The 26,233-nt window shown below is 37.0% G+C and overlaps 1 protein-coding gene across 1 annotated transcript in view; it reads left to right on the top strand.

Moving 5' to 3' along the window:
- Positions 1–26,233, top strand: part of LOC149220653 (Transducin/WD40 repeat-like superfamily protein) — a 303,099-nt gene that overhangs the window by 127,584 nt on the left and 149,282 nt on the right. Inside the window, exon 13 of the mRNA XM_089384847.1 lies at positions 16,604–16,934. Within this exon, the coding sequence (XP_089240973.1) occupies positions 16,604–16,934 (331 nt within the window). The remainder of the gene's footprint in view (positions 1–16,603; positions 16,935–26,233) is intronic.

Below are 26,233 nucleotides of genomic sequence, written 5' to 3'. Positions count from 1 at the left end.
AGAAGATCATGGGTGTTTTAATCTAGATTACAAGAATTTTTTGGGCCCATTACTATCTCCTTTGATAGGGACATGTCTTTTAATATGTTTTATCCTCTAATGTGTACAAGTGGTTTTGTAACTCTCATTTAGTAATTAGAATACTGTCTCTCTAGGTAGTGGGAAGTTACATTATTTGTCGAAAATATGGAAGGGACTTTTTCTCTATTTAAAGAACCAACCTCTGTAGGTACAGTTCTTTTAGTACAATTTGTCTTCTAATGTGTCTGAGTATTTTTTTAACTCTCATTTAGTAATTAGAGTGTTGTCCTTCGAGGTAATGGGAAGTTATGCCAGTTGTCAAAAAATGGAGAAGTCTTTTTCTCTCTCTTTAAAATACCGACTTCTAATTTAATGAACTTGTTGCATTTGATATGTAGAAGCTAATCTTTCTCTACTCAGCGTATATCTTAAGCAAGTCTTGTGTCTTGACATTTGAAAGATATGCTTCCTATCTAGTTCTCACCTTGGTTCATGTCATCATCTATACCATAGTCACCTGGTTTGGGTTTGTGTACGAATTCTACAACAAAGAAATTTGTAAAAAAAGCATCTACCCAAAATCCTTTAATAATATTTGGTATTAATTTCAATTTTTTTTTTCCCAAGGAAAAATCGTAATTTTTTTCATAGTGAGCAAAATTACATGTTGTAGATGCTAAAGAGCATATGCATAATAACCAAATCCCGTGTCTCAGGATCTATAGAAACTCATCCAAAAAAAACTAATCTACTTTTTTCCACGTTTCTTTTTTTCCACTTTTCGCCAACCACCAATGTTGGGTGTGGATGTTACAATAGTCATTTGACTCTCTTGTGTAGTAGTTGGGAGTTCTTTGTCAGAATCAGAGCCTTCTAACCCATGATTCCATTTGTTGCCACTTACCTCTTTCCCAAGGGTGTGCTACTCACTCTGCTGCTGTGGGAAGGTTGGCTTCAGAACTAATGCGGCGCTGTGCTCGATCTCGTCCTTCTGTGAGATGTTTTGGGTGGTTTGATCATTGTTGTTTGTGGTGTTTTCTGGGGGGTCTGCTTCGTCTGGTGCCTCTTCAGGGGATTCAATGCATTTCCATCCTTTTGGCTTTTGAGGTTGTTTCTTGTTTCTTTTAGGATCATTTTTTAGCTTGTGGGCATGCACTTTGAAGGTGTCCTGTTTGTAGATAGCCACGACAACGAAATGCTATATTTTCATAATCTAGTGGTTGTGTCCACTGGATGTTGTTGTGAACCAACGTAATGCGATCGGGTGAACCTTGGCTAAGAACTACTTCAACGCAGAGTCTGGAAAAAGTAAAAATGCCTTTTGTCATTCTTTCCGCATCAGTCTTAAGAAATCTCCCTAAGGAGTTCCCAATTCCTTCTAATACTTTGTGGTGCCAAAAATGTAGTGGTAGATTATGTATCCTGACCCATACATGCATTTTGGATACCACCATGGTGGTAGCATCAAAACCTGGGAACCAAGGTATCATGAAGAGCCCCGCATTGCCCCAAAACCATGGTCCCTCATTTAAAGCATAGTCCTCATCTTTACTGTATGAAATTTGACAACAAAAACCCTTTTGAACATAGATGAATTTCACAGTTTGGTGTCCATGTAGAGAATATCCATTGATGTAGAGCATCTGATTTGGGCCAAAAACCATTAAATCTACATATAACTGCTTTGGTGTGGAAATCTGCATAAAGTTCATTTACCTTAGGCAAAGTGACTATCAAAGCTGGTATCTGGGATTTTTGCTCCATGATATAGGGCCCAAGTAGATTTGGATACAGGACTGGTTTGGTTTGGGATTCCTCCTTCCTTTTGACTACATCCTTAAAAGAGCCTATGACCTTTGAGCTAGAACTGGAGCAACCTCCACACAATCTCACATTGAGGATGATGGTCAAATCATTAGCAATGCCATAGTCCTGGATCGTGGGGTTCTCCTGCAATAATTGCCCTGCATGAATCAAATTTTGCATACTTACTGATATGCCCAGTTGTTTTTGAATCTCGTACTTTAGATCTTGTATCCGCATCCCATTCCAGATCCTCTTGCAGATAGTCTTCCCTTGTAAGGTTCTGATAAAGATTTGGATCAGGGCCAGATTTGCTATGTGATTATTCCTTGCTGGCAAATCTGGCCTTATATCAGTCAGATCCTCATTTGTCTTCTATTGATGCATGTGTGAGTCAATTTCTGTTGACTGAGGTCCATTTTGTGGCTGTTATGCCGGATTTGCCTTTCTGCTACTCTGTTGCAATGGTGTCATCGGATCCCTCTGGAGAGGACTGGAATCCAAGTGTCCCAAAATAGGATCTATGGATGAGATAGATCCAGGCCATTATTTTAGTTCTTGTGGTGGAACTACTGAGACAGGGTACCAAGATGAAGAAAAGTTAAGATCTATACCGGCTAGACCCTGGAGAGACAGATCTAGCCAGTAACTGCTTATCATTGTACAAATTTTCCGTTCATCTCGTGTGACCTAGGCGGATCGGGTCCTTGCATTGACAGGGAGAAAAATCGCAGTAATTTTCTTGCAGCTCCTGAGGAGATAGGTCATTGTTGCATTGTTCCGACCACAAGTAGCATAAAAGGATGGTCAAGGTGCATCTGACGACATTGTTGTAGCAGATCCGGCCCAAAACAAAAAATTAATAAAAGAAAAAATGAGCCTTTCTCTTTCGTAGACTACAGAACTGTTGCTCGATAGTCAGAAGAGGAAGATCCAACGTTGCTCTAACTGTTCTGACATAGAGCATTGGTTTTGGAACTGTCTATCATCATGCTGGTCGAGAGTCACAACCTTATTGTCGCCGGTCCCCTCAGAGGCAGAATGCAGCGAGGCCCCTGCGTTCGCCAACCCTTGTAACCAAGCAGCGATTTGGTTTGCAACATCCCACAAAAAAGAGGTGCAGACCATCTTCATCACCTCAAATCTTCCATCGCCGTAGATCTTGTTTGCCTCTGACCCTCCATTGCCATAGTCTTTCGCCATTCCCTCCATTCTCATTCCCAGCTATGCACCTTGAACAAAAAAAAATATGCTTAACCCTGATTGTATTGTAGCCTGTAGGATGATACTAAGTTATATCGATAAAATATCTAAGCTCATTAAGTTCAAATATATATATATATATATATATATATATATATATATATATATATATGAAATTATACAATTTTATTAATTATATTAATACAATTAATAAAATTTATTACATTTTATAAATTTATATAAATATAAATATTTTTTAATGTATATTAGTTTAAATTAATTAGTAGTGTATCTGATTTATAACTTAAGCCACTATTATAAATAATTGATATACAATAAATAAAACTGAGACGAATCTCCATTGTCGTGCATCTTCATATTATTGTTCATGCCTGCAAATCTGGTGTCACCATAAATTGAGAGGCTTCTCCATTTTGATGGGCTTACTAAGGAATCACACATGTTGCGTGTTATGCTTAGCACTAGCACAATGATTTCCACAGACATTGCTGCGTAATCCATCCATAACTGGAACTTGGAGAAATAATAGTAGAGACAACCTATTTTGTGGCCATTTTTCATAATAGATAGTACATTTCTTGTGCTTTACCCACACTAATTTGAGTCAGATTCCATAAAGAACATTGAATCTGAGATATGAAATCTCTATCGAAAAGAATAAATTTATAGGTAAATTTAGAGGTGATTTAAACTAGAAATTACATACTTATTATTCCACCAAATTTAAAGACGAATTTGAATGAATTTGTTCGTCATCCCTTCAAATTCGGCGAATTTTGAACTTGATCAGTGAAAGCAACTGAACCTAGTGACTTAGGTTGAACAAAACTTCGAAACTAGTAGGACATGGAAATGCAACCCCCAGAAACTTTAGGAAACATTAAAAATTTGTATGAGCATCTGTTATAAAAGTGCTGAATCAAGTAACATATATTGGTGGAATTTCAATTGATTGCATCCCTCCCAATATGATCTTCCTTGATAGCCCTCCCCACCTCCTCCTCAGAATGGAGTAAATCAATTCTTTGATTAGGGGAGTTATTTGCATGAGCGTCAATCACCTAAGTGTTCTTGACTAGACTAGTTGGGTCCTCGATTCCCAAGTGTAAAAATTCCTACTTTGAAGGAACCCCTACTGCAACAAATCTGAATCTACTTCACTTACTTGATTTTTAATACATTCATCAAGTTATTCTCCTGAATGCTGAAGCAAATTACTTCTGCAGCCTACACTAATTAAATATTTGATCTCATGCAATAGAAAACAGAGCAAAGAACAAGATACATAGGACACACTTATTTTTGGACACAATAGTCCCCGGAAAAACCCAATGCGAGAAAACCGGTGCAACACCTCTAAGGGTTTATTATGAGGGTTTATTATTATGTAGGAGAAAATTCTGAGTACAAATCTAGGATGCTCAACTAGCAATCCTTTACAGAGAAAATACTGGACAAAAGACTGGTGAAATGATCTCATCTGTCACTGGAGAATCAGTGACTGATCCTTCAACTCTGGAGGCTCTGCATCACCCTCTGCGTGGCCTCTACGCAAAACTGCGCCACCCTGGGCAGCTTCTGTGTCACCCCTCTTGGGTATTATGCTGCCTCTCTGCTGTGGATCCTTTGTTGGCTGAGAAATCGACTTTCCTGCCTCCCACTCTCACACCCTGGCTTCCGGCAACTGAACTTCGAATTCCATCAGTAGAAACTCGACCTCTCCTCATTGACTGCATTGCCTCTGGGTTAGCTTTGCGTAGGCCAGCTTTAACCCTCCTCTGGACGTCTTCTGTCCTTTCTCTGCCTTGTACTAACCGGAAATTCCTTCTCTCGGATTCTCACTGCCCCTCTGCTGCAAGATCTCCCCAATCAATTTTCTTCTTGAGAACTTCTCAACTCAGAAAATCGATTTCCTCAATCTCTCTGTGTGTATTTCCAAATGAACCCCAAACCTCCATTTTATACTTTTCTTGTTGAGTCTTCAACGACCGAGATTATGTCTCTAATCAACGACTAAGATTAAAACATGACTTGATCTGCCTTCTAGATCATTCTCACCCATATTTTGATTAATACCCATTAATATTTTAATTTCCCTAAGTTTAGACTTAGGAACCCCATCAAAAATATTAATTATTTTAATAAAATATAATGCGGGTGGAATTTCATCAAACGGTTTTTGGGCTCTTTAGAACTCATGTGCCTTAGCCTCTTGACCAATTTTCAACGCTAGTGCACTTCCGATGCTACCAAAATCTAACACTCCCTCTTAGCGAAGAAAGTGCTCTAGCAACAACGTCCACCTGCATGCTGCTCTGTTTCTGAAGCACCTCCTTTCTGCATTGTTGCTGCCACCAACACTGTGCTACTGTACTGCTGCCCATGACACCGCCATTGCCACTGCTGCATCTGTAGTACAACGCCCTCTCAAACGCTGCATCTGCTATGTTGCTAGCATTGCCACTGCTAACACTGCATCCGTATTGCAACTCAGTTGCTAAGAGAAGCAACTGAAAAACATCCAAAATTAGTTGAACTTAAATGTGTTCAGCATAATACAATGAATGTCTGAATCTGACTACTCTTGATTCTGACCCTCTGAATCTTCTGTGCTGCTGATGACTTCTGCACTGTGCCAACTACACTACTGCTAGCCTTGCTCCGCGCTGATCAGTCTCTGGTCCCCATCTACTGCATTTGTCCTCCAAACAATCCACTACATCATCTGACACTAAGTCCATCTCGCTCCTACTGAATCTTGGGCTCCCGTAGTAAGGAATTGGTCTAAGAGCTGGACTCCTCAAGGATCCTGCCCACATGTGTCCTTTCGACTACAACTCAATATCGCCCCATCTCCCTCTTGGAGATGCATGGGCACTCATGGCAAACTTATCCTCGTCAATCTTTGCTGAAGCAACCTTAGGATCATGTTTCTCATCCTTGTCCTTTTTCTTCAAAGGACATTGGGATGCATAGTGGCCCATCTCGCCACAACTGAAACATTACACCTTCCAAATGTCCTTTCGCTTCAGCTTTTGCTTTCCCTTCGATGCTAGAGCTGCGTTTTCCTCCTCCTTCGTCTTTGTGCCACTCCCACTGCTGCCATTGAGGTTGACCTTCACTAGGTCCCTCCTTAACTCTTCCTGTTGAAGAGATGCCCACATCTCCTCCCATTAAGGTAGTTTTTCTCTTCTTGATATGCTTTGGACGAAAGCTTGCCATTCATCTGAGACTCCATTCAGAGCTATCATCACCATCACGGTTAGCTGAGTGGACCCCACTGCAACACGCTGGTCTCTGGTGTCCTGAAGACGTTGAAGATAGAGGTTAACCCCTTCTCCTTTCTGCATCAAGGTCCGCTGCAACTTCTGCTCTAAATACATCTTTCGCTGTTCGGAAGAGCCTTCATACAGAGAAGACAAGGCTTCCCGCATCTCTCGGGCTGTATCCTTGCCCTGTAAGTGTGAGACCACATGATCTCGAACTCCATCGAGAATGACCCTCTTTGCCTTCCCATGCTCGGCCTTGTACTTCTTCTTTTGATCATTGTCAGCAGGAACAACTACAACACTTTTGACGTAGGCCTCGAGATCATATTTCTCCAGAACTAAGATTCTGGTCTTCCAGATGACATAGTTGGAGGCTTTGTCCAACCTGTACTGATCTCTGAGCCCATGCAATGCCATCTCACCCAATTGTTGAACTGACTCCTTTAGGTCATTGCTTAGCACTGCTCAACTCCTCAGCAAGTGAGAAATTCGAACTTTCTGGCGCAAAGTTCTTTGAGGAGAAAATTCCCCTTCTACCTGTCTTCGTTCTTTTCTAGTGGATTTCTGCCCCGATAGAAATTGCGCCCTTCAAGCACTGCGCCGAGGCTCTGCGTCACTCCCTCTGCCTCTGCAAACTCACGAACTAGAAATCGTACCTCTCTGTCGTCACACTCAGAGAGAGATTTCCTTGGATTTGCTTCCCAGACAAGGACTACGCAATCACTTCAAGGGGATTCGAATTGCTACCAAGTGCAGCTTTCAGCCTCACTGCTCAGCACTGGATCTGCTCTTACTGTTTCAAAATCAATGCTCTGACACCATGTGAAATTTCCTACTGTGAAGGAACCCCTACTGCAGCAAATCTGAATCTACTTCACCTACGCGTCACTCCCTCTGCCTCTGCAAACTCACGAACTGGAAATCGTACCTCTCTGTCGTCACACTCAGAGAGAGATTTCCTCGGATCTGCTTCCCGGACAAGGACTACGCAATCACTTCAAGGGGATTCGAATTGCTACCAAGTGCAGCTTTCAGCCTCACTGCTCAGCACTGGATCTGCTCTTACTGTTTCAAAATCAATGCTCTGACACCATGTGAAAATTCCTACTGTGAAGGAACCCCTACTGCAGCAAATCTAAATCTACTTCACCTACTTGATTTTTAATACATTCATCAAGTTATTCTCCCAAATACTGAAGCAAATTACTTCTGCAACCTATAGTAATTAAATATTTGATCTCATGAAACAGAAAACAGAGCAAAGAACAAGATACATAGGACACACTTATTTGTGGACACAATAATCCTTGGAAAAACCCAATGCGGGAAAACCGATGCAACAACTTTGAGGGTTTATTATTATGCAGGAGAAAATTCCGAGTACAAATCTAGGATGCTCAACTAGCAATCCTTTACAGAGAAAATACTAGACAAAACACTGGTGAAATTATCTCACCCTGTCACTGGAGAATCAGTGAATGATCCTTCAGCTCTGGAGGCTCTGCGTTACCCTCTGCGTGGCCTCTACGCAGAACTGTGTCACCCCTCCTGGGTATTACACTGCCTCTCTGCTCTGGATCCTCTGCTGGCTAAGAAATCGACTTTCCTGCCTCCCAGTCTCACACCTTCGCTTCCGGCAACTGAACTTCGAATTCCCTCAACAGAAACTCGACTTCTACTCATTGACTACGCTACCTCTGTGACAACACTACATAGGCCAGCATCAACGCTCCTCTGGACGTCTTCTGTCCTCTCTTTGCCTTGTACTCTCCAGAAATTCCTTCTCTAGATTCTCACTACCCCTCTGTTGCAAGATCTCCCCAATCGATTTTCCTCCTGAGGACTTCTCACCTCAGAAAATCGATTTCCTCAATCTCTCTGTGTGTATTTCCAAATGAACTCCAAGCCTCCATTTTATACATTTCTTGTTGTGTCTTCAACGGCCGAGATTAAGTCTCTAATCAACGGCTAAAATTAAAACATGACTTGATCCACCTTATAGATCATTCTCATCCATATTTTGATTAATACCCATTAATATTTTAATTTCCCTAAGTTTAGACTTAGGAACCCCATTAAAAATATTAATTATTTTAATAAAATAAAATCCGGGTGGAATTTCACCAAACGGTTTTTGGGTTCTTTAGAACTCACGTGCCTTAGCCTCTCCACCAATTTTCAAGGCTAGAGGATTTCCGATGCTACCAAAAACTAACACCAAGTTGGCATTTTACTTTGGACACTTCCTTTAGATCTTCGATGAGCTTATTGCTCATTCATGTTTTCTTCATTTCCATTTGTTACATGGGCTTTGCTTTCCTTTCGGCCAACTTTGGGTGTGGTTGCATTAATTGAAACTTGAGGGTTGTGACAGAGTACCATTGGTGGATTGGATCATTAGACTTTGTACTTTGCTTGAGGTGGAGATTGAGAAGTATTATATCTTTTGTTGTCTTGTCTAGTAGGATATTAGGAGGAGGTTTCATTGACTCTATGGGGATTCTAGTAATCTTTATTTGTGTTCTTCAAATACTATGGTTAACGATGCCTTGCTTTGTACTTTAGTGAGGCATTTTCTCTCACACAATGTCTAACTAGAACTTTTCCATGATAGCCAACCAGATCACGTCCTCCTTTCATTTGGGAAAAGGCACTTGGGGAGTAGAATACCTTGCAATGAATTAGTAGGACAAGACTATGATCCTCCAACATTGCTTCTTGCCCCATTGTACCCTGGCTGTTGGTTGTGTCATTGATGGGTCTTAGGAGAACTAGCGTTGTTCAGGAGAGCTACCATTGTAGGAAAACTTTTGAGAGATGCATTACTAATTTTTTTCCTTCAACTACTAGTTCTTCGTCCTTGAATTTAGGAGTGCTTTTACTTCTTCATCCTCTCGTTTGACCCACATAAGGAATGTGTTGATATTGACTAGGATTATCCCCTAGTCCCCTATTATTGCAAACTATCCTCTAGATGATTATATTCTGTGGGTGTTGTCGTCTGGATTGTACAGGCACTGCGACAACCGCTCAAGCGGGGGTTGTCACTCTAATCCCCACCCACTCCATTCTAACTATCTCCCAAAAGCAGGCTATGGGGGGTAGTCCCTATGGAAATGAGGTGAAGGAAAACAAGTTGGGAACCAACTTGCTTAGGAGACACGAGTGGCTACTCGGTTAAAATTAACAAGACTCAAGGATTTAATTAGATTTAGGGATGAGACCAATGCTTTATGGAGTCACATTTCTTGCTTATTACAAATTAAAACCAAGTAATCGGATGGACACCAACTACTTAATATGATAGACTATCCTATATGAGATGCAACTGCTAAGAACTAGGTGTAATGCAAGGATATTCGTTAATTTTAGATCAAATGCCTAATCTAAGTTGTACCTTTCCCTTCTGTTTTGAGAAAGGGTAAGTTGTGGGATGGAAGCCAACGGGAAGTAGGTAGTGGTCGGATTAACGATACCTCCCCCTGTGTTCCAACCACCCAGTGCATCCAATGTTGCAGAGACTGTGGCTCTGACGACTGCAAGGTCACTGTTTTAACCACCAAGAAGAGCTGAGTCCCTCAAGTCAGATGAGAAAGGGTTGCCCTAGGAGTCTATCAACCAAGCTTATGCTTGGAGGTAAGTTGTTAAGTGCAACTACTCTTTGAATGAAATGCAAGATGGATGAGTGAAGTTCTTGAGTTAAGATTGGTTAAGTCTTTAAGTATTTAAATTTATGATTAGCCTTTAATGACAAGAGTACTTAACAATGATTAGAAAACAATCTTAAAACAAGACAAATGTTTAAGGATACAAGTGCCATTGTTAACCAATATATCAATCCACAAGATGCCAATTAGATTTCAAATGCCCACAGTGACTTAAAACCATCAACAAGATCAACAAATTAGAGCCTAGATATGTGAGTGCTTTAAGTGCAAACTTAGATAATCAAAATCAACAATAACACTTCAGAAATTTCAGCACTTATTAGGTTTATGACAACAGTTAGGAAATCACTTTAAATCCAAGAGATAACAAATATATAGTGACTAGAGATGATTACTGAGATGCCCAACAACTTGCCGAGGTAAAACTATGATTTCTCAACCCTTTTAAGATATTATGTTCAGCAAAAATCAGATCTGAAAACTCATATTACAGCAGTAAGAAAATCATGCACTTAGTGAGTTATTAGTGCCAAGATATGCTCAAAACTTCTTGAAAACTTAAACAAATTTACCAATGAGTCTTTATGAGTTTTTATGGCTTCTTAATGTGTATGATTCAAAAAACATTCAGATCTGAAATAATTTATTAGAGCAGTAAACAAATCATCAGATCAACAAGTTAATGATACTAATATAAGTGCCTATTATGCCCAAAACTAGGAAAAAATTACCAACATTGAAAAATCAAGTTTTTTGGGGCTTTTAGAGTGTTATATTTAGAAAATATCAGATCTGAAAAACTTGTTACAACAGTGAGTAAATCAGAAAACAAGTTAGCTATTAGTGCTTGAACAAATGCTCAAAACTTGGAAAAAATTGCCAAAACCGAAAATTTGAAAATTTGAGCCCTTTACGTGAATTATTCAGAAAAGTTCAGATCTGATGTATTCAGTTATGCAGTAAAATTTTAGCAAACAAAAAATAAGATCTAGGCTAGATAACGAATGCCCAAATGGCCAAAATTTAAGAAAATTCAAATTTTATAATTTTGAGTTATTTTGACCAATTTAAATGTGATTTTAGGGCTTATATATCATTGTTATAAACTAAAAATTACAGCAGTGATAAAACAGTGAGAAACTAGGGTTTAGAGAGAAAACCAAGAGGCCATGGGGCCTTGTAGATGGCTAGGAGGACTTCCAATGAAGATCACCCCCTGAAAACACAATATTAACCCCAAAATCGCTGCAAAAAAATTGTTAGAGATAAAATGCCAATCCCTTGAAGAAACCCTTGTTTGTAATGAAATCTAGCCCTTGTAGGGCTAATGGCCTTCTTAATGCTTGCAAAATAGGTCCCAAACACTAGCCTTTTAGGTTGGGTAAGGGCTAGGACCTTTAGAAAATGGGGTTCTTCCCCGATTGAAAATAAACAACTTGCGAAAGTAGGTTGAAAATCCTAGACTTCTAGGGTTTTTGAGGTCTCCAATGCCAATTTCTTCTTTAATCTTGAAACAAATTTAGAATAGAAACCCAAATACCCAATATATACAAAAAATTAATTTTAATTTCAAAACCCCAAATACAACCCCAAAACCCAAATTAGCAAAATAATTTACAAATTAAATCTACAAAATTATTTACAAAATTTACAAATATACAAGGGTTTTGAAAACAATTTTTTTTATGGCTATTTTCTTTGATAAATGACTAAAAACACTTTAGAAACCCCCATGCACACTATAGCCTTAGCGAAGATTTAATACACCACATAAATATTTGGCATCCAAGCAATAGTGATTCGTGCCCAAGTTTGTGAACTTGGAGTCCAATGACTGAAGTACCTGCAAATGCTATGTATTTATCTAAAAAATAATCTGTTAATCACATGGGGAATCAAACCACCTAAGATTAGCCCAAAACTATGAATAGTATAATTCTATTTCCATCTATTGAAAAAACAGATCTTACCAATATTCAAGACAACATAGGAATGACCGTAGTCAGTACATACTACAAATCATGAACATGGAACACCTTGAAATTGCAACCCAAAGTCTTTATTATGATTAAAAAAACAATTCTCAGCGGGAAATAATTTACATGAAAGCTTCAACAACAATTTTCAAGCCAGAGATCATTGTGATAGAGACTCAAATGACTCTTTAATTTATAGCTAAATCCTCCAAGTGGAAAATTAACGGCTAGTTTTTTTGATCCTTGTCAAAATAGTTTCGGCGATTGATAAACTCTTGAAGGTTTTTTAATTTTAGCCGTTGAATTTTTATTTTTGAGGAATTTTTGAATTTCTCATTTAACTCCATTTTTATTAGCTCAAAATTAATTATTTTGAGCTAATTTCTTCAAAAATTTGACTTTGACTTAACCACCAAGGTACAAGGGTTCAAATTTTCTTGAAATATACAATATTCCCTTGGTGGAGGACCTTTAAAAATTGATTCTTTTAAGACTCACGAATTTTTCCACTTGGAGAATTAATTTTCCTAAGAAAACTTAATTTGACTCTAATTAATTAAATTTATGGTTTAGGATTTTAATTGAATTTTGCCTGAAAATTTAATTAATTGATACTTGAGGGTATTAATTATTTTTTGCACCCCCTAATATTTTAACCATGGTGTTTAAGTATGAGAGACAATGCATTAAAATATTTTTTACATATGATTTAAAATTCAACCCTCAAAGGGGAATACCATTTGTCTTAGACTCTCAAAATACATACCCAGTCTATGATACAACATGATCTAGTAGACCAAGTGATTTGTAATAAAAATAATTTAGCGGATTAGCTTAAATTATTCCCAAATCACTTTTACATAAGACTCGACTAGAACATTAGGATTCACCTAAGACTTTGACGCAAAATTCCACCCTAGCTATGGGGGTGAGGTTGGAGGGAAAAAATTTCTAACCATCCGTGTTTAGAAACACAAATGAGTTAGTGAGATGAAAAACCTCTTATGATGAAATTATCGCCAAAATAATAGGCTTATCTAGGTTGTACTTGTTACATACATTTGTGGTCCTACTAACATTATTTACATTACATAACTTGCAGAATGGGTTTACAATGACACATATAATCGCTGAAAGATGATTTGATCACTTGAAAAATATTTGGCATATCTGCTTCCTTGAACCTTGACAAAAGTGTGCAACAGTGGGCATTTAGTGTTAACATCTATACCATTGACTCAAATGATGAGGAAGGGTAACTTCCTTCTTCCCTTGTAGCAGTTGCATCTTTGTTGGCCTTTCTTTACTTTCTAAGATTTTCCTTTTTGGGATAACCTACTTGTATTCCTCTGTTTATGACTTTAGTTGTTGCTGCTTTTGTACTCATTTACTTCTCAATATAGTTTAGGGGTGATTTTTGGTTTTTTTTCACTTCTCTTTGGCTTGTCTACCATTGTTGGTTGTCCTCACTGATTTCTTTGACCTATTGTGACCTCTGTTTTGTGTCTAGACTCTACACAGAAAAGAATAGTTGAAATGGATTTTATGGATATTAATATTTGCATTAGTTCAATGGTTTTCTGTATAAGGAAAGAACATGATCTCTTTATAACAAGAGGTACTTAACCATGGCAATTTTAACCTACTTCTAACCTTTCAACAACTTCTTGCTGAAAATTTATCAATGCTAACTATGTAACAGGAGATTCACATGTTATCAGATCTATGGGGTATTGATGCTGGATTCTTGGATCCACATTTCAGATCCTTTTATGGAATGGATCCACCATGTAAATTGATCCTTCAAACTGTTACGAATATAATTTATGTAAAAGTAATAAATATAGATAATAAATATAATAATATGTAAATAAATAATAATTAGTTAAACAAAGAGGCATGTTTAAGGATACATGACCATTCATAAAGGGACACTTGCTTGGTATATAAGTAGGCCCCACTTTCATTTGTATCGTCATTCTCATTCATACTTTTTTAATATATTTGTGTATCTCAATGGAGATCTTTATATTCCAAGTCTTCTGGAGTATTTAACTTGAAGAACGAACTTTGTTCGTTGCATTTGGTATCAAAGCAGTTTGGTCCTCTAGAAAACAAGGTACAACCACTTATCGAGAAGGAAACATCACATGTAGAAATTCAAATTGACGAAAAAACAACAAACACTGATCCAGTCAATGTCACAACTCAAGAAGAGGACAAACTAGTTGAAGTAAAGATGTACTCAAAAGTTGCAATTCCAGCAACAAAAGATTCAAGTGAAGATCCAAACATTAACCATTCAACTTCCATAATTAAAGGATATCAGGTACTTCAAATAAATCAAGAAAATGACACAAATAAGATAAGGGAAAATCAAATCATTAGAATTCCTTATCGACATCCGAATCACGAGATTAGACAACTCAATCAAGCTACGTATTTAAAACATAAACAACAAACTAATGTTTCGAAGAATACTATTGTCAGTGCAATCCACTCATGTGATAACAATTCATCACAAGTTTCTAGTCACCGCACGATTCCACAGAAGATTAATTTAGGATGGTCCGATCCTTCTTCCGTGCGACAATTTTATATATCACTCCAAGTATCATATCAACTTGTATCGATGTAGATGATTGTTCAAAGACGAGAAGACATTTGTAGCAGAAAAAGAGATCGAGCACTTTCATCAACAAGCTTTGAGGACAAAGCTTTTTTGAAGAGAAAGGCAATGTTATGAATATAATTTATGTAAACGTAATAAATATAGATAATAAATAATAAATATAATAATATGTAAATAAATAATACTAGTTAAACAAAGAGGCATGTCTAAGGAGACATGACCATTCATAAAGGGACACCTGCGTGGTATATAAGTAGGCCCCTCACTCTCATTTGTATCATCATTCTCATTCATACGTTTTTAATATATATTCGTGTATCTCAATGGAAATCTTTATATTCCAAGTCTTCTGGAGTATTTAACTTGAAGATTGAACTTTGTTCATTCCACAAACCTAGCAACAGATCATGTGCCAGCTAGCTCTGACATGCCCGATACCAAGCAATTAAAATCATATTTCTTTTTTTAACAAATTTTTTAAAGGATATATGCCACCTGTTTGAAACTCCACACAGGCTTTTATTTAAATTACTTATTATTAATCTGTAGGCTGTATAGCTGTAAAAGTAAGTTATTAATTATCTGTAGTCTTTAGGCTGTATAGCACATGATAATGCTAGCAGGAAATGTCTGAGGCATTAGAATTTTAATTTTAAATTTTTGATAATGGTAGAGGAAAAACTGTAGGAAAGCTTTGATGCAGACTTTTATTTAAATTACTTATTATTAATCTGTAGGCTGTATAGCTGTAAAAGTAAGTTATTAATTATCTGTAGTCTGGAGGCTGTATAGCACATGATAATGCTAGCAGGAAATGTCTGAGGCATTAAAATTTTAATTTTAAATTTTTGATAATGGTAGAGGAAAAACTGTAGGAAAGCTTTGAGACAATATATAGATAATGGTATATTACTATATAGTATATACTCAGTATTCAGTTTTCCTTGTGTATAAAGGATAACACATTGTAATCATCACCATGTTAGCTATACTTCTGGATAGCACAGTGTATTCAGTTTTCCATGGGATTACACAGTGTTCCAGAAGTATTCATCATCATGTTTATTTACTGTGCAAATCTGAATGCATAGATTTATAATTTAATTAGATCAATCCCATCCAACTGTAGGTGAAGATTCGTTTTAGAACAATATGTTACATAGACTATAGCATGCTCTCAAACATTTTATGGTATTCATTGACCATCGTAACTAGCTCGGAATCTCTAGATTTTAAGACAGATTTCAAGATGACAGGTCGATCATGTTGTAGAGTTGAAATATTCAGATGATGAGGATGTATATCCTTTTCTAGATATGTAATTATACCTACTCTACATCATCATATCAATAAAGTGATCATTGATGAGACACTCAGTTTTTTATTTACAGTTATTCTTTATGTATAAGGCATCATGATTTACATCTTCAGATTGATAAATTATGTAATGATTTCAGTTCTAATGTTGTGATTTATGAATTGTTTTAAATTTTTTTTGAATATGTTTTTTAAAATTAAAAAAAATATTATTGTACATTTTGGATGTAGTGTTTCCCCCCACTGTATCTGAATCTTGTCTTTTCAAAAATCTGGTAGATCTGTATATGTATCTGTTTCCTGCTAACTTAGGATTTTCCTTATGCTTTCCCTAGAGAAACTGGAATTGTATCATCTGTAATGCTGCGAGAGTTTGTGATTGTACACTGTTCTTTGTTCACAGACAAACAAACAGTTTAGATGCATTTTGATTGACGGAAGATTTTGGGCATTCATCTCAATATTACTGTCATTGTAACTGTTGTTTAGAATATCCTGCTTGTGGGAGGATTAATTTTTGCAGAATATGCATTGATAATTCAGTTGTTTTGTGTGCATGTGATAATAATCTTAAACTTTGTTACTTCTCGCTGTTCCATTGTTAATACAGGGTTTCTTTGTCTTCATTTTATTTCTCCAGTTGTGAATTTTCTCACACTAGCTGTTTTCCTTGGCTCTCACTTTCTTTTGCAGGTATGTCTCAGTTGTATGGCCCGATATTCCTTATTTTTCTGTGTATAGAGTCAGTAACTGGGCAGTTATCCATTCCGGCACAGGGAGGCTATTTGCTTGGGACACATGTCGTGACCGATATGCTTTGCTAGAGACTGCAGCAACCCCTAAAATTCCTATAATTCCCAAAGGTGGATCATCTAAAAAAGCTAGAGAAGCTGCAGCTGCTGCCGCCCAAGCAGCAGCTGCTGCAGCAAGTCTAGCGTCAGCAGCTACTGTACAAGTGCACATCTTGCTCGATGATGGGAGTTCAAATTTGTTGGCTAGATCTATTGAAGGGAGAAGTGATCCAGTGAGTATAAAACTGCTGCCATTTGCTCAAATTCTGTGATCACAATAGATATAATCATGAAAATATGTGTATGGATGCCTAAGTTCTAACACATGGGTGGGTGTAAATTCTAACATGTTGTGGCAGATTTTTTGAGTGCCTTTTATCCTAGTATAATAACAGTATATCAAATTATATAGTTTCCTTTATTTTCAATGTATGGTTGGCACAGAGATTGCGCATGGTTGCAGAGTGAATGTGTTGGAAGGCAGTAAAATGTCTTTATGAATTTTCATCTTGCACATTGTAATTTTCATCTTGCAACAAGTCCAAATGAGACTTTGACACAAATACATTTGCTTGACTTATGATAAATTTTCTTTTGACTCAAATAACCCTACAAGCATGAAGAACATGCTTTCACTAATAAAAATAAAAATAATAATAATAATAATAAATTCTTTTTCTTCTTTTTGATTTTAAATGAAATACAAATTGATACAAGTACAATGATAATTATGAAGACCGAACCTAACCTAGTAGTGGTTATGTGTTTGATCATGATGAGGAGTGTGTTGGAAAATTGATTAGGGCAACATTTTAATTTGACTTTTCCTTTCATGACAGTTACTTGTGACATTATGTTCTTCTTCTTGATTATGCTTATGATCTTATCATCAAATAAATGCAAAAAACAATGAAGATCACAACCATACAAAGATGAATGCAAGATATAGGCTCCAAGCTAGGGTAAAACCCAAAAAAACTTCTTTTCTTATAGAATCAATTCAACGGAGACATCCAAGACCAAAACCTAGACTAGGCTTACCACCAAGAACCAAGTCAACCAACCAATCTTTTTTCTTCAATGCAAGACAAAGTCTCCAAAGGCAGCAAGGAAAAATCTCTTCATGAAAAGGCTCTCCTAGTATTTATATCTCACACACCAAGTTTGCAACACCTTCTTGCAATTTTGGACATGTTGCATGTCCATAAACCCTAGGCCACTTGCATGTGTGATTGATCCGAGCAAAATTTTAGATCTCCGGGTTACCTGAGGATATTTCTACTTCTTTGCTAGGCTCTTCTAGCCTCTTGAGACCTTCACATTCCTTCTTCTAACCGCAAATCGAATCCAAGATATGTATGCTTGATGTTGTGTGTCAAATAGGTCGAAGTTCCTCCTTTTTATATCATTCCAAGAGGCTTGAATAGTCCCCTCTAGGCTGACTTCCCCTTTGCTGGTCGACTTGGTTTTGGGAGCCTTCTAGACACTTCTATATACAAAATAATTTTCCTTTTCTTGATACAAGTGCTTGAAAGGGTATTTTACAATGTGACAATGACTCTTTGACTCATGAATACCCTAGGAGCATTCAATGGATGCTTGACCTAATGGAAAAATGACTTAAGCATGAAACCCATGCTTTACAAAATTCATTTTCTTTCTTCTTTTGATAGATACATAGAAATTACATTATGATATGAGTCAAATGACAATTATGAAGACCGAAACTAGTTACATTCTCCAACACTCCCTCTTAACTAGGGAGGTATTCATGCTTGTCCAACCGGTACAAGTACAATACTCCCTTTGAAAAGTTCTCATAAGAAGAGTTAGATTGGTAAGCCATCTGTAAGCATCAACATTATGATCAACCAACACTGTCTTTGAGGCCTAACTAGACAAGCTCTACTTTATTCAAGAGCATTATTCTAGGAGGCTTTACATGTGATACCACACTTCCTCTACAATGCACATACACCATCCAGATTTCCAAACCTGAATCCACAAAGGATATTTGTCCTCTTTGACCGCTCTTATCTTGGACACTTGTCCTATCCTCAAAAAGTGTCGGTCCCTTTCCTTTCTTGGATGTTCTATCTTCAAGGAAGCCATAGATGCTTATTCAATCCTCCATCATTCTTTCTTCAAGGCCTTCACTTGGACTTACGACTATTAGTCCTAGTCAAGTACATGACACATGAAGAAAAGAATACACATGTGATGTCCAACATTACTTCCTCTCAACCAAAGAGGATATCCCTATTTTCCTAATAATTGGAGAATAGATCCTTGCTCCTATTCAAGGAGACTCCTTTACTCCCTCTCAAATCTAGAGGAGATTCTTGACATCCTTTTCTACTAGAGAAGTCATAGCCACAATGTTATGAATAAAAAATTCATAAAATAGTAATTAAATAAATAATATTAAAATAATAATAATAAAATAAATTAAATAATTAATTAATCAATGACTTCATTAATTATGAAGGGGAAAAAGGTCAAACAATGCGACCATAACCTTCGTGGCTAGTCTATACTTGTATAAGCACATTGCCACGAAGGCTTGTAATCACAATTCAATTTTTATTCAATAATACAATTACTAGATAGACTTGTATACCCAGTCTACACACAAATATTATTGCATATTGGTTTCCTTATTATAGTGGTATCAGAGCCACGTGTTCAAGTTCGATTCTGTTACACATACGAACACAATCCCGTTGCACATACGAACACAATCCCGCTACACATACTACACTGTCTCGTTTGGCTCCTTTTGCGTCCATCAACTCTTCCCTGTCATTGTTCACGCTACCCCAATCTACCTGTCCTTGTTACCCCATCATGCACCCTTCTGACCGCATCCCTTCCCAACCACAACCGTTTGCCCTGTCCGTTGACAACCCTGTTTCGTACTTATTTCAGTGCTAGTCAACAGTTGCAACAAAATTATTCCCCGCATGCTCTCCAACTCGACCACCTGTGCTCAAAAAAATCTCCGCTGTGTCACTGATCCCGACTAGTTGCCAAACACTTCTGTCCATTGAATGGTCATGTCACCCATAGTTGACCTCACATCTTTTCGTTACCTCTGCTTATGAATTAATTCATAAGTTACGTAAAGTTACACATAGGTGTCACTATAGGTTACATAACTTATATAATTAAGTTATATATATTTATTAATTGTTAATTAAATTAGTTAATTAATTATATAATTAATTCATAGTTATATAATTTAATTATAGTTTGATTAAAAAATAGAATTTAATTATATAATTATATATATTAAATTAAAGTAAAGTTGGTTCCACCAAGAAAAAGGGCAAAATGGTAAACAATAAACAATGAAGAAAATCAAGCTGATATTAGTTGTTGCAGAGAGGACATAAATGGCATGCGATATTGGCTTGGTAATTTAGAAAAATCATAGAGAAAATTTAATGAAGGCCAAAAGAAGTTAACATTGATGAAGGAAAAGATACTACAAGGTGTTGAAGAATGTAACTAGGTTTGATCTTGATAAAGACATGTAAAAGCAATTTTTGTAAAATGATGAAAGAGAAGAAAAATAAAATTGTTATTATTATGATGCTTGCTTCATGGGTTCCATGAGCAAGAATTTTATTTTTAGATAGTTCCCATTGAGAGCTTTAGAATTTGTCATTTAGTCAAAAATAGTCAAAGAGTCAATGTCATATTTGTAAATCCTTTCTTTGGCATATGTAAAATGTGTTTGAGTCATTAAGAAAGTCTATTAGCCCTTCGAGACAAGCACATGCCTCTCCTCTTGAAGTCGGCCTCAAAAAGATGGACAACTCAAGTCAGCTCAACAATTGGAAGACACACGTATTCACAAGTTCATGTTGGCCCCGGTGTAGGGACAAACTACTATATATACCCATCTCGACTGCCATTTGGAGATAGAATTTCGTTCAAGGGTTTTCCATGATTTTGTAGTGTGAAAGTCACATTGAGGAGCACATCTACCAGTGAAGAAGAAGGGAAGAAGAGCGAAGTTGTAGGGTCATTGTTTTGGGACTGTTTTGTGATATTCCTCCTCCCACAGGTGCGAAGAATTGCAAGTCTACAATCTGCAATAGGAGGCTGAAGTTGCAGCAGTATAAAGGTGCTACATTGAGTGAATTGCAGTCATACAAGTGTGGAAGACTTCGCAGAAGGAAGGCCAAATACAAGGAAGAGCTCTCTCTCTAAAGGGAAGGCTAAACAAGGGTTAAGAGGCTAATCTAGGGTTGCTGTCCTAAAGGAACAAGTTGCAGATCTACAAGAGAAAGTCGGAATTCTGAAGTAGGCCAAGAAGACAAAGAAGATGAGCAGCATCATCCAAAAGCAGAAAGGAGGAGCAATATTGGGTCAAGGGTGAAGAGAAAGCATTGTGTCTTGGTCTTGGAAGGGCTCTAAGGTCAAGGGTCTTAGTCAAGGTCTTGGTATTCGTCAATAGAAGCTTTCTATAAGAAGAATTTGGGTTTTCCTCCCAAGGAGCGGGAGGTTTTGGCCCTAGCTAATAACCTACATACTGTGTCTCTCGTCTCCTTTATTGTTCATGCATTGGTAATTGTCTTGATGAAACCAACACTATAATAACAGAAGCAAGAGAAGATCTTAATCAAAGAAGAAAAAGCAGTCACAAGCAATTATCAAAGTAGAGAAATGACTTGTTCATTGATGCCCTAGATTTCTCAACACAAATAGACGACAAATTTGACGAAACCACCAAAAGAATTGACGGCCATAACAAACGACTTAATCAATTAATGGAGAAGTTGGACATGTTAACAATCCAAACTTTTCAAAGATCAGAATCCAACTCGTAAAACAAGAATGTGCATGAACTTGCTGCCCAACCTAAGATATGCTTTTCAGGTAGCCAATGTTACACTAAATTTCTAGAAAAAGACTATCAACAGATTAAAAAGGAGTTACCCAAATACGATGGTAAGTATCATAGAGGCGCTATTGTTTGGGTTAATAAAACGGAAACCATTTTTGAAGCAAGCCCACCATTAGGTGAATGTGAGAAAATCATGACAACATCCAACAATTTGGAAGTAAAAGCATATGATTGGTTCTTATGGTGGTTTGGCAAATGTGACCCCTGTTCTTTTCATTGGAAGAATTTCGTGGATGCCTTGCTGAAAAGATTCTACAGTGAAGAAAAAGATGAAATCCATTACAAATTTGTTCATCTCAAGTAAAAAGGGTCTATACATGAATACACGCACGAATGGGAAGTATTGGCTACGTGATAGAGAGGATTTACCGATGAACAACTACTTAAATTGTACAGATGTGGACTTAAAGACTATATTTGTGCAGAAATGAAATTGTACAAACCATAGACTATCGAAGAAGCTAAACATGCGGCAAGACTTATTGAACAAAAATATAAGTTCAACATGCCATCATTTAAGGAAGACGAAAACCAACAATACTACGCAGGTAGAAAAGAGGCAAACAAATGTAGATATTGTGGTGACAAATGGACGTGAGGACACAAATGTCTTAAGAAGAAATTATGTACTTATGAAGTTGAGAAAAAGTCAAATACTTTAAGTAATGAGTCTGAAAAAGGACAAAGAAGAAAAATAATTGTCGGAAGTGTGGGGGAAATCGGACACCAGGACATAAATGTGAAGACATGTCCTTATGTGTAAGAGAGTAGATGGAAGGCAAGTTGAAGTACAAGGACCCGATGAAGAAATCACTATAATGCACAATTAAGATTCAGGTTTCGATGAGCCATCACTAGAAGCATCATTAGCTGCAATTTCATGTGTCCAAAAAAATCACGATGAAGAAATCAATTCTTCAAAAGATCAAGAACAACAAGCAAATGCAAAATACGATCCACCACATCTTCAAAAGAAGAGAAACCAGTGCCCAAGAAGAAAGAACATTAAGCTTACTACACCACCAACAAACATGACGAGGACATTACGCCCTAAAACCCTGAAGCTTAAGGGGATCATAAGAGGCAGAAATGCCAATATACTAGTAGATTCTGGTAGTACTCACAATTGTATAAACATTAATCTTGCCAAGAAACTTGATCTTTGTGTATGCCCAATCAAGGCCCTGACCATGACTATCGCTACTGGGCAAAAGTTCGAAGAGATAGGAGAACGTCACAAGGTTTCAATCCAGATTCAAGAACTAGAGCTACAAACAGATTTATTTTCCCTACCACTCAAAGAAATGGATATAGTGCTAGGTGCAAAATGGTTAATACAATTAGGAATTTATACGACAAACCTTGAAGAATAGTTCATGGAGTTTAGTTGGCAAGGACGACACTACAAATTATATGGTGTTAACCCCCCAGCTTCAAGGAAGGTACAAATTCATATGAGAACTTCACCAACTCACAAGACAGTTTCAAAGTCAAAGCAAGTATATGCCATTCCACAATAGTGTGTTCAACTAGAAGAAAACCCTTCTTGTTATGCCCTGAGGAAAAAGCATCTCTAAATGGGGTGGCAATGTTATGAATAAAAAAATCATCAAAATAATAATTAAATAAATAGTAATAATAAATAAATAAATAAATTAATTAATGACTTCATTAATTATAAATGGGAAAAAGGTCAAACAATGTAACCATTCACCTTTCTGGCTAGTCATTGCCTATATAGGCACACCACCACGAAGGCTTGTAATCACCATACAATTTTTATTCAATAATACAATTACTATTTACACTTATATACACAGTCTACACAAATATTCTTGCATACTAGTTTCCCTGTTACACGCAAGTTCTCAAGCTTGTTTCCACACTTGTTTTGCATGGCTCCCTCTTTTCTTCACACCTCATTGTATCGAGCTTCCTTCCTTGGTGGGTATCATGAAGCCATCTTCTTCCCTCAATCTTTAGATAGGCTCCAGGTCATCAATTTTGCACATCACTTCTTGTCAATGAAGGCATTATATTGAGCCTTCCCAAAATTTTCAGCTGATCATAGCTTCCTCAAGAAAGTGATCTCTTTGATTGTAGTACAAACTTTGACCTTCAGGTTATCTTCTCGCACTGCTACCTTTCAATCCCAAGATGAGTACATCTTGACTTCACAGTTGCCAGGTATCACATATTGAGCTTCCCTCAACATTCTTCATGTATTCCATCCATATAGTTGAACTTTCCTCAACTGTCATCATGTGTTCTTGCAACATCTTTCCAAGTAGCAAAACAATATGCTTACCAGATAACTAATAATAATTATTAACATTAGACTTACCTCATCATGACAACTTTCTCATCATCAACATCTTCAAGCTCCATCTCCACATGAATCTTCCTTCATGCATCAGAGTGCCCAAGGATCAAACTTGATTACCAAGTTACCATTTTCTTCCAGAGACCATACTAGATGCTGATCACTAATATATAAGCCAAATTCATCTTCATAGCCATCATATAACCAAGTGAAAGATTTACTATGCATAATTTATGACCAACTTTTCTTACAAGATTATACGAATCCTATCCAAAAGTTACTTTATGCATTCTTAATCTTTCACACAATCATCTAGCTATATATATTCCACAATGAGTCTGCAACTTGACAACTTGCAGTTCTTCATCCTTTTAAGAGTATTGTTTCCATACAATATGGAATATAGACTAATCCTTGTCATAATGCTTTTTCCAAGAACCTCCAAAATGATGAATCTTGAGGATTCATCCTAGCAAAATGACTAGGCCCAAATTTCTCATTCTTGAAAGGCCAGATGATTCTTACAAAGCAATTCAAGTAGACTTTTAATATGCTACTATCACATGCTTCTCTCTATGACGCCATACTAAATTAAGATTCTTCTAGATAATACAATGATGCATGATTACTCTTTTATTGAACTCGTTAGCATTAATTCCTTCAGGGTCCTTACAGTTCCCTCCTTCCATCATGCTCATCATTAACAAGCACAAGAACTGCTCTGCTTAGCCATCCTTCTTATTTTGCTACCTTCATTATGTACATGCAATATTCACTGACAAGTACAACCAAGCAAAATATAAAAATACAAGAGCATGATATCAATTATGATGATCTAGGGTTTCCATGGATTTCTCAGAGGGTATACTCCTAGGGTTCTTAGACACAAACCCTAAATTCCTTGATATTTCCCTTGGACACATTATCCCTAGGGTTTTGATGTCAAATCCTAGATTTCATCCAATTCCACCCTTGCTAAGGTTTACCATATACCTCAGATTATTTGCAAACCCTAGAAATCAAGAGCTAGGGCTTCTATGAGGGAGCAAACCAATTCACATTGACTAGGGTTTTCTAATCCAAGTCCCATCTAGGGTTATCAATCCCTAGATACCAAAAACCTTCAGCAAAGTGAAGTCTACAAACCTTAGATTGAAAAAACATGCACTAGAACCCTAATGCATACTTTGTGTAGACCCTTAAGCAAAGCCTTACCAATGAACATACAATACTTAGAGATCACACATACCTTTCTGCAACCTTACCTTATCCTTTCTTACAAAGGACTTCAAGGACAAAGTCTTGATCTCATAGTTGAAGTTGTACTTCCTTTAGAATTGCCTTCAAGAGAAGCTTCCAAGGATGGCAAGACAAGATGCTCTGTAGCTTCTCTTGAATTCTGGTTAGGGTATGCTGTAGATGCTACTATAGATCTTTAAATTAGACTTTTATTACAACTCTTCGCTTCAAATGAATGCCCACAATTCTTACTTTTCTATCTTTTAAGAATTCCTTAGAACTTTTGACGCTTATACAACACTTTAGGCTTTCTTGTTTAGGACTCTTAGCAGTCAATGAAATGATTTTATAGCAGGCCTAAAATGCCTGTAATTATTGTGATCTAGATCCCTCTACAAGGTGATTTCCTTTGCTGGATAGAATGACTGCTACTAGTCCACAAAACTTATGCTTGCAGGACTCGTTCTTCCTTGTACATATGCATAGGACCCTTGGTCTAGAATTGATCTCTTTTTGTGCACTTCAAACTTTCTGAAGATGACATGTCTTCTTGAAGTGAGCTTATTTAGCCCTTCTAGACACCTCAAAAGCTTCAGATTCCAATTATAGGATTGTGACTTTGATCTTATTATAGTTTGCACAGAAGTAATAAAATTTCTTTTACAACTCAACCTTTCAATGGTCCTCGAGGAGATTACAAATAGTCCCTACTTCTTTCAACACTTTCAGTCTTATGCCCAGAACTTCGATATGATTTCAGAGGTTTGTTCTCATACAAGTATGCTTAGAAAATGGCCTTCCTTAGATCGAATTCACCTCTAGTTACCTCGACCTTTTAAGATTATGCAGACAATCCATTCTTTCTGGCTTTTTGGAGCAATGCAAAGCCCTTCTAGTGATCTTTCAGTTGCCTAGATTCTTGGCCTTAGCTCCGAAACCATGTTGGAAAATTGATTAGGGCAACATTTTAATTTGACTTTTCCTTGCACGATAGTTACTTGTGATATTATGCTCTTCTTCTTGATTATGCGTATGTTCTTATCATCAAATAAATC

The sequence above is a fragment of the Pinus tabuliformis genome, chromosome Q (genome assembly GCF_031772625.1).
Source record: "Pinus tabuliformis cultivar Carrire ecotype Pingquan chromosome Q, CPIR1, whole genome shotgun sequence".
Taxonomy (NCBI): domain Eukaryota; kingdom Viridiplantae; phylum Streptophyta; class Pinopsida; order Pinales; family Pinaceae; genus Pinus; species Pinus tabuliformis.
This window is presented reverse-complemented; position numbering and strand designations above follow the sequence as displayed.